The 14108-nt window shown below is 40.5% G+C and overlaps 1 protein-coding gene across 7 annotated transcripts in view; it reads right to left on the bottom strand.

Moving 5' to 3' along the window:
* The window catches only part of SPIRE1 (spire type actin nucleation factor 1), a 347295-nt gene extending 334886 nt beyond the window's left edge, over positions 1-12409 (bottom strand). For 3 of the 7 annotated variants that reach the window (XR_005034076.2, XM_057504024.1, XM_036932697.2), the window contains exon 1: positions 11695-12409. Coding sequence is in view for 6 of the 7 variants with exons in the window: in XM_057504024.1 (XP_057360007.1) it covers positions 11695-12016 (322 nt within the window). In the remaining variant the exon portion in view is untranslated. The remainder of the gene's footprint in view (positions 1-11694) is intronic. The other 4 variants (XM_036932696.2, XM_036932698.2, XM_036932700.2 and 1 more) reach the window with 4 other exon arrangements.
* Between the last annotated feature and the right edge of the window lie 1699 nt (positions 12410-14108).

Genomic DNA, 14108 nt, shown 5'->3' with positions numbered 1-14108 from the left:
CTCCCCTCCCTGACAGACAGCAATGAACTATTGGACTCATAGGTAGGGGTCAATGCCCCTCCTCAGCAGGAAGCAGCTATAGAAGAATGACTGACACCCATTTTCCCTTGAAAAATTTCAAGGGTCCACATTCCCTGATGGGGGAAGATTACAGTGGGTTGATAGCTAGACATGAGAAGGGAGTGGGTTGGGGACTTTGGCCAATGTTAACGTTTGGTTAGATGCTTGTTTAAATTCTAAACGTTCCACGTAAACTATTCTCTCAAGATGTGGGGAAGGAGGGTATAGATACCAGACCTCCCAAAACTGACTAGGTCTAACATGAAGAAGTTGACCCTGACTTCACCTCAAAGTACATAATATGCTCATTAGCATACTAAAAAACACACCCCTTGGCACCGTGACAGCTCAAGGAAGACCATTTAAGGCAAAAAAAGGTTGTCACCCTATTTCCCAGAAATCCACTTTCTATTCCGAGAAAACCCCAACTAAAACCGGATGAAATATTCTACCCCCTCTTAAGAGGAAAGTATATAGCAATCCAGGCATATTTAAAGAAGGAAGAACAATCCCAAATGAATAGTCTAACGTCACAATTATCAAAATTGGAAAAAGAAGAACAAATGAGACCTAAAGTCTGCAAAAGGAGGGACATAATAAAGATCAGAGAAGAAATAAACAAAACTGAGAAGAATAAAACAATAGAAAAAAATCAATGAAACCAAGAGCTGGTTCTTTGAGAAAATAAACAAAATAGATAAGCCTTTAGTCAAACTTATTAACTGAAAAAGAGAATCAACACACATCAACAGAATCAGAAATGAGAAAGGAAAAATCACGACAGACTCCACGGAAATACAAAGAATTATTAGAGACTACTAAGAAAACCTATAAGCTAACAAGCTGGAAAACCTAGAAGAAATAGACAACCTCTTAGAAAAATACAACCTTCCAAGACAGACCAAGGAAGAAACACAAAAATTAAACAAACCAATTATGAGCAAAGAAATTGAAGTGGTAATCAAAAAACTACCCAAGAACAAAACCCCTGGGCCAGATGGATTTACCTCAGAATTTTATCAGACATACAGAGAAGACATAATACCCATTCTCCTTAAAGTTTTCCCAAAAAACAGAAGAGGAGGGAATACTCCCAAACTCTTTCTATGAAGCCAACATCACCCTAATAGCAAAACCAGGCAAAGACCTCACCAAAAAAGAAAATTACAGACCAATATCCTTGATGAACATAGATGCAAAAATATTCAACAAAATATTAGCAAACCGAATTCAAAAATATATCAAAAGGATCATATACCACAACCAAGTGGGATTCATCCCAGGGAAGCAAGGATGGTACAACATTCGAAAATCCATCAACATCATCCACCACATCAACAAAAAGGACAAAAACCACATGATCATCTCCACAGATGCTGAAAAAGCATTTGACAAAATTCAACATCCATTCATGATATAAAACTCTCAGCAAAATGGGCATAGAGGGCAAGTACCTCAACATAATGAAGGCCATATATGATAAACCCACAGCTAACATCATACTGAACAGCAAGAAGCTGAAAGCTTTTCCTCTGAGATCGGGAACAAGACAGGGATGCCCACTCTCCCCACTGTTATTTAACATAGTACTGGAGGTCCTAGCCATGGCAATTAGACAAAACAAAGAAATACAAGGAATCCAGATTGGTAAAGAAGAAGTTAAACTGTCAGTATTTGCAGATGACATGATACTGTACATAAAAAACCCTAAAGACTCCACTCCAAAACTACTAGAACTAATATCGGAATACAGCGAAGTTGCAGGATACAAAATTAACACATAGAAATCTGTGGCTTTCCTATACACTAACAATGAACTAATAGAAAGAGAAATCAGGAAAAACAATTCCATTCACAATTGCATCAAAAAGAATAAAATACCTAGGAATAAACCTAACCAAAGAAGTGAAAGACCTATACCCTCAAAACTATAAGACACTCTTAAGAGAAATTAAAGAGGACACTAACAAATGGAAACTCATCCCATGCTCTTGGCTAGGAAGGATTAATATCGTCAAAATGGCAATCCTGCCCAAAGCAATATACAGATTTGATGCAATCCCTATCAAATTACCAACAACATTCTTCAACGAACTGGAACAAATAGTTCAAAAATTCATATGGAAACACCAAAGACCCCGAATAGCCAAAGCAATCCTGAGAAGGAAGAATAAAGTGGGGGGGATCTCACTCCCCAACTTCAAGCTCTACTACAGAGCCATAGTAATCAAGACAATTTGGTACTGGCACAAGAACAGAGCCACAGACCAGTGGAACAGAATAGAGACTCCAGACATTAACCCAAACATATATGGTCAATTAATATATGATAAAGGAGCCATGGACATACAATGGGGAAATGACAATCTCTTCAACAGATGGTGCTCGCAAAACTGGACAGCTACATGTAAGAGAATGAAACTGGATCACTGTCTAACCCCATATACAAAAGTAAATTCGAAATGGACCAAAGACCTGAATGTAAGTCATGAAACCATAAAGCTCTTAGAAAAAAACATAGGCAATAATCTCTTGGACATAAACATGAGCGACTTCTTCATGAACATATCTCCCTGGGCAATGAAAACAAAAGCAAAAATGAACAAGTGGGACTACATCAAGCTGAAAAGCTTCTGTACAGCAAAGGACACCATCAATAGAACAAAAAGGTACCCTACAGTATGGGAGAATATTTTCGTAAATGACAGATCTGATAAAGGCTTGACATCCAAAATATATAAAGAGCTCACGCACCTCAACAAACAAAAAGCAAATAATCCAATTAAAAAATGGGCAGAGGAACTGAACAGACAATTCTCCAAAGAAGAAATTCAGATGGCCAACAGACACATGAAAAGATGCTCCACATTGCTAGTTATCAGAGAAATGCAAATTAAAACCACAGTGAGATATCACCTCACACCAGTAAGGATGGCTACCATCCAAAAGACAAACAACAACAAATGTTGGCAAGGTTGTGGAGAAAGGGGAACCCTCCTACACTGCTGGTGGGAATGTAAATTAGTTCAACCATTGTGGAAAGCAGTATGGAGGTTCCTCAAAATGCTCAAAATAGACATACCATTCAACCCAGGAATTCCACTTCTAGGAATTTAGCCTAAGTATGTAGCAGCCCAGTTTGAAAAAGACAGATACACCCCTATGTTTATCGCAGCACTATATACAATAGCCAAGACATAGAAGCAACCTAAGTGCCCATCAGTAGATGAATGGATAAAGAAGATGTGGTACATATACACAATGGAATATTACTCAGCCATAAGAAGAAAACAAATCCTACCATTTGCAACAACATGGATGGAGCTAGAGGGTATTATGCTCAGTGGAATAAGCCAAGCGGAGAAAGACAAATACCAAATGATTTCACTCATATGTGGAGTATAAGAACAAAGAAAAACTGAAGGAACAAAAACTGCAGCAGAATCACTGAACCCAAGAAAGGACTAACAGTTACCAAAGGGAAAGGAACTGGGGAGAATGGGAGGGAAGGGAGGGATAAGGGCGGGGAAGAAGAAAGGGGTTATTACAATTAGCATGTATAATGTGGGGTGGGGTATGGGGAGGGCTGTGCAACACAGAGAAGACAAGTAGTGATTCTACAACATCTTACTTCGCTGATGGCCAGTGACTGTAATGGGGTTTGTGGGGGTGACTTGGTGAAGGGGGGCCCCTAGTAAACATAATGTTCTTCATGTAATTGTAGATTAATGATAACAACAACAAAAAATTATTCCACCCCTGCTTAAACTCTGGCTATAAAACCACCCAATCTGAACCCCACCGTGCTGCTCACCTCTGGAGTACGTCTGCGCTCCCTCCTTGGATGTGTACTTTGCTTTATTAAGGTGCCCTTGTCCATTTTGGCCACAGCCAAGACAACTCCATGACCCCTCCCCTCCCTGACAGACATGGAGGATATCTCTTTGCTTGTAAAAGAAAAAAAATAATAGAAAAATGGTCAAAAGGTCTGAAAAGAAACTTCACAAGAGATATCCTCATGGCCAATAACTACAGGAAAAGGCACTGAACATGACTGGTCATCAGATAAACACATTTAAGACCATTATGAGATACTGAGATATGTATCATTACATGCCCACAGAATATCTGAACTTTTTTTTTTTATGACATTTTCCAGTGTTATTGTGGATGTAGAGCAACAGATACACTGCTAGTGAGAAAGGTAAACTGAAACAACCTCTTTGGAAAACTGTCCGGCAGTATCTACTAAAACTCAAGAGACATACATGCAACAATCCAGCTATTCTACTAGATATATATATATATATATATATATATACCTGGCAGAAATGCATACATATATTAGAAAGTGTTTATAATAGTGTTATTTGAAATACTTGAAACTCCAATTCATACACCCATCCACAGCACAATGGGTAAATCAATGTTGGCATTTTCATACAATTGAATACCAAATAACAATGAAAACTAATGCTACATGCAACAAGTAATGTATCCCACATACAATGTTGAGCAAGAAAAGCCAGACTTAAAAACACATAATTTAAGATTCTGTTTGTATCAAGTTCACAAACAAGTCCAGTGTATTGTGATAAAGACCAAGAAAATGATTATACATATCATGGGCTACTTGTAATGTTCTTTGTTCTTAATCAGGTTGGTGTTTACATGTTATGTCACTAATGATCTGTGCACTTTCAAAAAAGGAAAATATGTGAAGAGAAACTAGAAAAGGCTAAGAAAATAAGTTTTGAAGAGAAAATGCCAAAAAGACTAGTGGCCAATGTCTGAAGAAAAGTAAGCAATGATTTAGTTATCTTCAAACATACACAATATACCAAAAAAATCTTTAAGAGATTCTGACCAACACTTCATTACCAGCCTACCATCACTAAACTAAAACTATCTATTGAACTCTCATTCACCTAGTTGAAATGTTCTTAAATTGCATAAAAATTTGGTAGGAGATTTTCTTAATGTATTTTCTTTGTAAGATGAGGGTAATGCAAACAGCAAAACAAAACAGGGTGTCATGGCATGTCTATCCTTGATACACTTAAAAATCATTAGAATGTCAACTATATATTGACCTGAGAATGGCAAAGGCTGAACCAGATATGCCCAATGAATTCAAAGCAGGAAAAAACAAAGCTTACTTGTCTTGACCCTGTTTTACGATGCTCATAAGTAACAATACAGAAGTTAGAACTAGGAAAAAATCACTACCTTTCCCAATTAATTTGCACTGCTGTATATACATCAGTATTTTTCTGGTCTTTAAAGTATTCACAACTCCATGCAACAGTCTGAAATACTTAGCCAAGACCAATGACATTTTTCGTCTCTTCTGTTTATTTGGTTAAGACATTTTATGAGCATGTCACAAAGGGTATATTTTAGCCACATGTTGTACAGAGCAGTAATGAAAATGCATGTTTACAAAATGGGGAACTGTTTCAAACATGCTTGGTCACCAATATTCTGCACAATTCTGCTACTGCTTTAGAGACACCACTGGCCCGAGTATCCACAACTACTTGGCAAGGAGGAAGCCAATGGTCACAAGATTTGTCCCTCAACAGTTAATGACCATCCATATACCTCAGTCAATCCACACTTGACTCTATGCCATACTCTACTGACCTCCCCCTCAGCTCCAGAATATCTAAGCTGACTTATATCCCAATAGAGGAACCTCTGACTTCAGTCCCTGGGTATCTCTCCCTTCTGATAGTATGCATAGTATGCACAGATTGCTCTGTCTTAACCTCTCTGTTCAACTGGACTCCATGGTATTCAACTGTTGTATGAAAGAAGCAATACACAGACAGTGGCGGGCATGCTGGTAAAAAGTGAGATACCAGAAAGAGATACTTTCCAAATCAAACAAAGTTTGAACACTAAAAATAACTAAACCATTTAACATTTCAATTCTTCTGTATTAAACACAAAAAAAAACCCAAAAGCAACAAACATACCCAGTGCTGAGTTCCTTGGAGGTATCTCTGTCTAGGGCTGGGGCAGAAACTATACACAATAGGCCCTGAAGCATCTTGTAGTGCCAGAAAGCAAGTATGTGCTCAAAAGCACAAAGAATGGATGCATGCCAGAGGGACACAGGAGCCAACCTTGAAGGAGCCTCCATTGACCACAGATGTAACAATCTGAGCAACAAAATAAATAACATGGTAATAGATAACAGCCAAAGGATAAAATATATGTGAGTCAAGAGTGATACAAAAATGATTTAATAACTAGGTAAAGGGGGGAAGGGACAAATCTTCCTTTCAGAAGAATTCCAAATCATATTAAGTAGATATTCACCCCTCTAGGAGGAGGCCCCCCACCTTGAATGCAGGCTAGACTTAGTGACTCCTTCCCAAAGAATACAGAAAAGGTAAGAATAGCATGTCTATTTGCAGAAATCTAGAAAACAAGGTTCAGATCGCCAGTGGTGTTGTGCGGATATCATGTGCTCCAATCTGATGTGATGAGAGGAGCCCTTTCCCTCTCATCACAAATGCATAAACCCAGTCTAGTTATGAAAGCATTAGGAAAACCTAAATGGAAGGATAGTCTACAAATCTCCTGACTCTTCAGGACTGTCAAGGTCATGGGAAATCAGGGAAGTCTCAGAAACTGCCACTGACCAGAAGAGACTAAGAAGACATGACAACTAAATGCAATACATATCCTTGATGGGATTCTGGAACAGAAAAAGGATATTAACAGAAAAACTGGGGAAATCCAAATGAAGTCTGCAGTTTAATTAATAGTAATGTGCCAATGCTGGCTTCTTAGTTTTGACAAATATACCACAGTAGTGTAAGATGGTAACATTAGGGAAATTGGGTGAGGGGTAGAGAGGAATTCTCTGTATTCTCTTTGCAACTTTTCTGTAAATCTAACATTATTTCAAAATAAAAATTTTATCAATAAACACGATTTTTGGCAACAGACATTTTTTAAATAGTTTTAAACAAATGTCTGGAAGAGGGGGTTTCTTTTTTTCTACTTAACCAACAGGAAACAAACGGAAAATATAATATGGCTCCAGTGGCACTGTTACAGAAGTGGGATGGGAACTCTTGCCATTTTATAGAACCTATGATGCAGGGAAGTGATTCTGACCTTACAAATAAAACAGTGTGACTCACCATCTCTTATCAACATATAGTCCTTGGTAGATCAACAATTCATTTCTTGTAAAGCTCAGTCAAAACTCTTAGTGAGACTAATGACTTACCAAGAGTCCCAACTTACTTAGTACAAAAATTTGTATATAACTAAATTCTTTCCACGGCAGAAATATAGATACAAAACCACAAATGCATTATTCCAAAATTTCTCCCAAAACATCTATGGCCACTTTCACACAATCCAACACAAATGAAACATGCTAGAAAGCAAACTGGAATGAAAAGTGACAACAATCTTAATCAATTATGGCTAAATATTTTAACTTTGCAAATGACCATCTGAACATATCATTAAGACCGCTAGAGGCCTATGTAAATGAGTGGGCTTGAAGTTGCATTAACTTCACAGTAAATTTATCACTGTGTTTACATCACCCATGGAAACTTGAACACTGCTTTCACATAGTAGAAACGCAATGCATACTTTTAAAATTGAATTAATCCTACATATTTGGATATATTGTTCAAATAGATTAATTTTTATCTATTACTGTAATTGCTAAGGCCTTTCGCCAGCCCCTTATACCATCATTTACCCCAACCTCTAGCCTGGACACACACATTACCTCAAATGTCCCTTTCACTTAATGATCAAGAAGTGAATATTCAAGAAATATACCAACAGTGAAGAAAAACTAATGTTTTTGAACATGTTTTACAACTTCAACCTTCTCCACAATATTCTCTTTTTAATAGGATGTTATTCCAAGACTATTTCCCCCACCAAATTAGCATGAACCTTGCTGAGAAGCTTGACTGATGATAATCCTTTTTTCAAATCTCAAACTCCATATGTTCCCTATACTAAGTGATCCCTTTATTAATATGCATGCAGGCTTTCACTGTTCTCGCAGGAAAAGCTATTACCAATCTTAAGATTATTTTAAATCAAGATGTGCTCTTAATTTTTTAAATGCCCTTTATACATGTAAAGCTAAAGGTACATCAAAAATTTTAGACCAAAATATGAAATATTATTTTTGTCAGATGGTATTTAAAGCCCGAGGCTTCTTGAGACCATCCAGTGGTTCAAAGCTCTAATACTACTGTTAGTAATAATTCTTTGTGGCATCACAGGAAAAAAAGTTCTGATTTTGTGAAGATCTGGAATATAAACTAAATTCCATGGATGACTACTTTCTAAAGAGTGTGTTCTTAATGCCTGTTAGGTGCATGGTGACAAACAGCAGTTTGTATATGCAGATCCTGAGGGTCTTTAACTGAATTTAACTCAATTAACAGTGTGAAAGTAAAAACTTCCTCAACCTGTGTCTTATTATGACACAAGTGCATAAACATGGAGGAAAATTAAAATTTTGAGTAAGCCACCTAACTAGAACCATAAGCCCTCCTGATTCTAAGTAAGGTATCACCTCCTGTCATCAAAGAAATACTTAATAAAATACATTGCTCACTTTAAAATCTTAATCCATAATTTAATCATTTTCTTAAGATATCTTTTAAAGAATTAATTTTTCCTTTTTCTTTATCTCCTTCAGTCCTGTATCACACTGCTTTCATGACCACATTAGTATATGACTTGAATTCAGATATAACTTGAATGCTAAATGAACAGCAGAGGGAACAGCGCCCAACTGAAAGTTATTCACTCCACTGTGAATTACAATCAAGATCCATTTCTCCACACTCAGCATAATCCTAGGCACCATCCACCATCAGCTAGACCAATGGTTCTCAAGAGAGGACGATTCTACCCCGCAGGGGGCACTTGGCCAGGTCTGGAGACTTTACTGTCACAACTTTGGGGGAGGAGGCAGGTGGTCACAGGCACCTCATGGCAGAGACCAAGGACGCTGCTAAATATCCTATGTAGGCACAGGACAGCCCCCACAACAAATAATCACTCAGCCAAAAATACCAGTAGTACTGCGGTTGAGACCCTGGCCTAGACATCTGTCCCAATTCTGAGTAAAAATGCAGAACAGCTGGACCACAGGCACAATGGTGGTGTGAAAGGACCACAGGATTAGGGGAGAACAGGAACTAAAACTTACCGAGTATCTACACACACATGCCTTGTGTCAGTCACTTTACATATATCATCTCACTTAAACCTCTATCCTGTGAAAAAAAGTAATTTATTCTCATTTTACAGATCAGAAGCTTGGACTGAGGGAGGTTAAGGAACTTACTCAAGGTCACTCAGTTACTAAGGGGAAGAATCATGAGCCAAATTCAAACAACTCTTTTCATTCCACAATACTACAAAGCCTAGTGGTTAAAAGACCTGGATTTTATTCGAAGAGTTACCAATGTAAATTTGAGCAAGTCACATAACTTCCCTAAAGCTCCATTTAGAAATAAACCTAAGGATAAAGTGTGAATATATAAATGCTGCTGATTGCCGAGAACGTATAACCATGTTAAACACCCTACAATGAAATAGAATTTCCTAGAATGGAAATGTCATGATTACCATTTTTTCTTAAAAGTAAGATTTACACATGTGCACAGTACCAAATTATTCAGCATTTTTAAGAATCAAAATTAAATGTTCAGAGAACACTGTGCCTTCCACAGCCACAGAACTACAGTTGAACTTTGTAGGTCCACTAATAGGCAGATTTTCAATAAATACATTAGAAAGTTTTTGGAGATTTTCAGCAACTTGAAAAAAACATTCTTTTTTCTACTTATTTTGTTATAAGTAAAAAGTATAAAATACATATAACATACAAAATGTATGTTAATCGACTGTTCATGTTATCAGTAAGGTTTCTGGTCAACAGTAGGCTATTAAGTAGTTAAGTTCTGAGGAAATGAAAAGTTATACACTGGTTTTCAACTGTGCAGGAGGACTAGAACCTCTAGCCCCCTCACTGTTCAAGTGTACACTTAAATCCTGGAAGGAAATAAATTGTCCAATATAAACAATATTTTAGTATGAATTTCCTAAAGATTTTTAATCAATCAGCCCCAAAATGCTCAAGATTAAGACAACTTCCATTGGGCTTTCTCCACAATTGGTAGCAGAGCTCATGACAGAACAAAGGAAGAAGAGAATGGACTACAAATCCATTTCAGCTGCTGCAGAAAATAACTCTTATTATTCTCTCCATAAAGATAGAGTATTACATTGAGGTCAAGATGTTATCACACGTATCAATGATGCAAAACAATAATTCATTTCAACATAAGGTTCTCATTTTTTCAAAAACTACCACCAGAATCCATCACTCTTCAATAACTAATCTACTAGTAGGTCCACAAACAACTTAAACTACACTTTTCCAGGATTAAGTTCAAGAAACAAAAAGTATCTTTTCATATCATATTAACACATTGTAAATAAATTATACTTGCAAGTCCAAGTTTAAAAGCAATAAACACATCAAATAAACAAGAGAACATTTTAAATAATTTCAGAAGACTTGTAAGAGAACTGACATTAAAAAATAAGCATTCTAAAATTTGTCTACCAGAAACTAAGAAAAAAATTAATGTTCTGGTGTAATTGAAAAACTGTTTCATTAAATATCATTTCAGTAACTAATTCTGAATTACATCTTTCACCTTAAACATTTTGACACTTCCGTCAACTTTCTAAAAGTAAGAGTGGATTACTTTTCTGGTTTTTAATAGACTTGCGTCTCAGAAGACTGTATTAGATAAAAACTGATGGGAGAAACCTATTATCAACCTCCTCCCCCTCATCAATAAGTATTTGAGTAAGCCCTAGCAGTATGCTGATGATGAAGTCTTGAGGAATTTTCATAGGACAATGACCTAATACCCGACATCCTGTCAACTTTTTACTTCACAAGCCTATTTTTAAATCACAACAATTTTGAATGTACAGGAAAATAATAATTATAATTTTCAGGGGCTAAAAACCTCTTCTTCTATTTCTCCCCAAATAGCAGAATCTCCTCAGGGTTCTTTATTTCCTAACAGAGGAAATACTGTCGACAAACTTTTAAAAATGCTATTAGTTGACTACTCATTCCAAAAGGTATAATTTCTGATACCAGAATTAACTATCCTTGACAAGGTCTCACGTGAACCTTTTATATCACCTAGCACATCACATATACAACCACAAGAAAACAGCCACGCGTGTAAGGATGGATTCGCGGCTTACACCAAAAGGCCCACCCATACCCCTCCCAGACCAGCCGCGGGCAGCTGTCCCACGGCGGGGTGTACAATTGATTGCCAGCACTCTCGGCGGGCCCGCACCCCTGCTACCTAGGCCCGCCCGGACGCCCCCCTCACAGCCCTCTTGGTGCCGCTGCCGCCCCCACCCAAGCTCTGACCTACGTGGGGCCCCACCTGACCATAGGCCCGGCTCCTCCCGGGTCTCCCGTGGGAGGTGACGGGTCGCGGGTCGGAGGAGCAGGGCCCGAGGACCGTGAGGGAAAGGGGGCCCCGGCGAGGGCCCTCCGACGGGGACGCAGGTCGGCGGCCTCACCTGCGGCTGATGGCGGCTCTCCGGCCTCGTTGGGCACCGGGGTGACGGCGCCGTCCCTCCAGACGCGGATCTGCGCCGCCGAACGCAAGCGGCGGCGAGGCTGGCAGCGGCCGGCGTCCGCGGCGCGCAGGGAGCCGCAGCACTGGTAGCATACGGCCCACGCCTGCTCCTCGTTGATGGGCTGGTTGTAGAGCCGCAGGATCTCCTCCAGGCTCAGCGCGTCCTGGGGGCCCCCTGCAGCTCCGGGGTCTGGCGGCCCCTCGGCGCCCGTCTGCTGTGCTGGCGGCTCCGTGCCACCCGCTGGGCCCGGCGGCTGAGCCATCCCGCGGGTCGGCGCTGTCCTCGGCCGCTGCGCGGTGTGCGAGTGTCTCTTCAGCTCCGGAGCATCGTCCCGGCGCGCCGTCGCCTCCTCATCCTCGGAGCCGCCCCGCCCAGCTGGCCGCGCGCGCCGCCGCAGGGGACCGGCGCGGAACAAGGCGGGCTGGCAGTGGGCGAGCGGCGGGCTGTGAGACTCCGCAGCAGCCCTACCAGGCCGCCGCCGTCGCCGCCAGCCCGTAGCTACGCGATGGCGTCCGCCGGCCACGCCCCGCGGCCGCCGCGCGCTCTGTGCGGGGGCTGCGAGCCGCCCCGCCGGGGTCCGCGCGGCCCGCGGCTCGGGTCTGTGCTGCGGCCTACGCTCCGCCTCCGCCAGACCGCGGCGACCTGTCACCACCCCAGAGAAGCGGGGCGGTCACAGGCACTGATTCCCCCACGGAATTGGTTTGCGAGGTCTCACTAGCCTGGAGTGAATTCCTAGGGAATGAATGTCTGCAGAACCACTCAGCTTGCGGCCGCCACAAGACCTGACCACGGCCTCCCGCCGGCCTCCGCGGCGCTTGCGCCCTCTTCAAGCTGCCGCGCCATTTCTCCTGACCAGCCCACGGCTTACGGCTCCCGGCTCCCGGCCTCGCCCCTACTTCATTCCCCGCACCGTGCTCTCCTCTTTTTGGGGTAGCTGTCGCTATCAACGTCCGTATAATTTACTTAGATGTCTTCTTTATTGAATACCTCCTTCTCCATTCCCATCTTCAGTGTAAACCCCATGAGGACAAGGATTTTCGGTTTTGCCCACTGACACCTCACCAGCTCACAGATCAGGGCCTGGGATATAAGCTTGTTGTGAATGATGTGCAGGCGTTAGTTTCAGCGTCCTTCCGATTCTTCTGTAACATTAGTACAATTCCACTTAGATAATATCTCCAATGACCACACTCAATCATAGCCCAGTTAACCCAGTGTGTTCATGTGATGTGGAAGTGGTATCACAGTGGCAAAACAACCAAGGACAATTAGCCTTAGAGTAAAAAATACTCCTGGGCTTAGCTGAACTCATTAAGTATGGAATAAAACAGATAATTCTTTAATAAAACAATCTCATTGATAAATGAGTTTAATTGGTAACATTTCACTCTGAAGCTAGTCCTGTGTGAGAACCTTAGGAAGTGGAAACTATCAACCAAATAGAAATTTACCAATAGTGCCAATAAACCTGTTAAGGCCATTTTATATGCAATATTAGATATCACTTCAACCTTGCATCTTGCAGTAGGAATTACAACAGTCTGTCATTAATGCTTGAGATACCACAGTACAGACAGCAGGAGTGGGGAGAAGAGAGAAAAGCGAAAGGATATAAAAGAGTAAGAAATTGAAAGGGGAGAAAAAAAGCTTCTCTGTAGGCACCTTATTATTATTTCACTGCAACAGATACAAAACAGCTACTTAAAGTAACATCACTTAATTATGAGTTCATAATCATTATTCATAAAAATGCACTATCAGTGTGTGCCAAAGAGGAAAAAGGGTCTATTTTCTCTATAGATACAGACAGGATGGATTTAGACATATAGAACCTCTTGATTAAAAACGTGGAAAAACATTCCCAAGTTTTGGTATTTTAACAGTTTAGAGCCTGGGTGGATTTTGAAAACACAGAGGGCTTTAAAATAGTTTCAACAATGCAGAAAAACAGCTAAATGGTCTACTCTCATAGACACTATCACCATCTTCTGGCCTTAGAGGATATTGCTGCCATGTTGCACTTGGACAACTACGGCCCAACATCACTACAAGTTTGCCCTTACCTTTACCCAACAAAAGACAATTTAAATGAATCAACTGAGTAATCAATAAGCCATCCATGGCATAGGACAGTAACTAATAAATAGACAAGATAACAGGGGAAAAAGGGAGTGGAAGTAAAGAAAAGGAAACGTTACGGAAAAAACTGGAAAACCTGGACTGGATCGCTGACGGAAGAACCAAGCAGCACTCGGAAGTCTTGGAGTGTTGAGGGTTTATTTCACACCGGCGGGCTCAGAGGGGAGTAATCTCCCAAGGTCTGAGCCATGAACAAAGGCAAGGGGAGCAATATA

This window comes from Manis pentadactyla, chromosome 6, assembly GCF_030020395.1.
Source record: "Manis pentadactyla isolate mManPen7 chromosome 6, mManPen7.hap1, whole genome shotgun sequence".
Lineage (NCBI taxonomy): Eukaryota > Metazoa > Chordata > Mammalia > Pholidota > Manidae > Manis > Manis pentadactyla.
The sequence above is the reverse complement of the archived record's forward strand: the minus strand, read 5'-3'. Positions and strand labels throughout refer to the sequence as shown.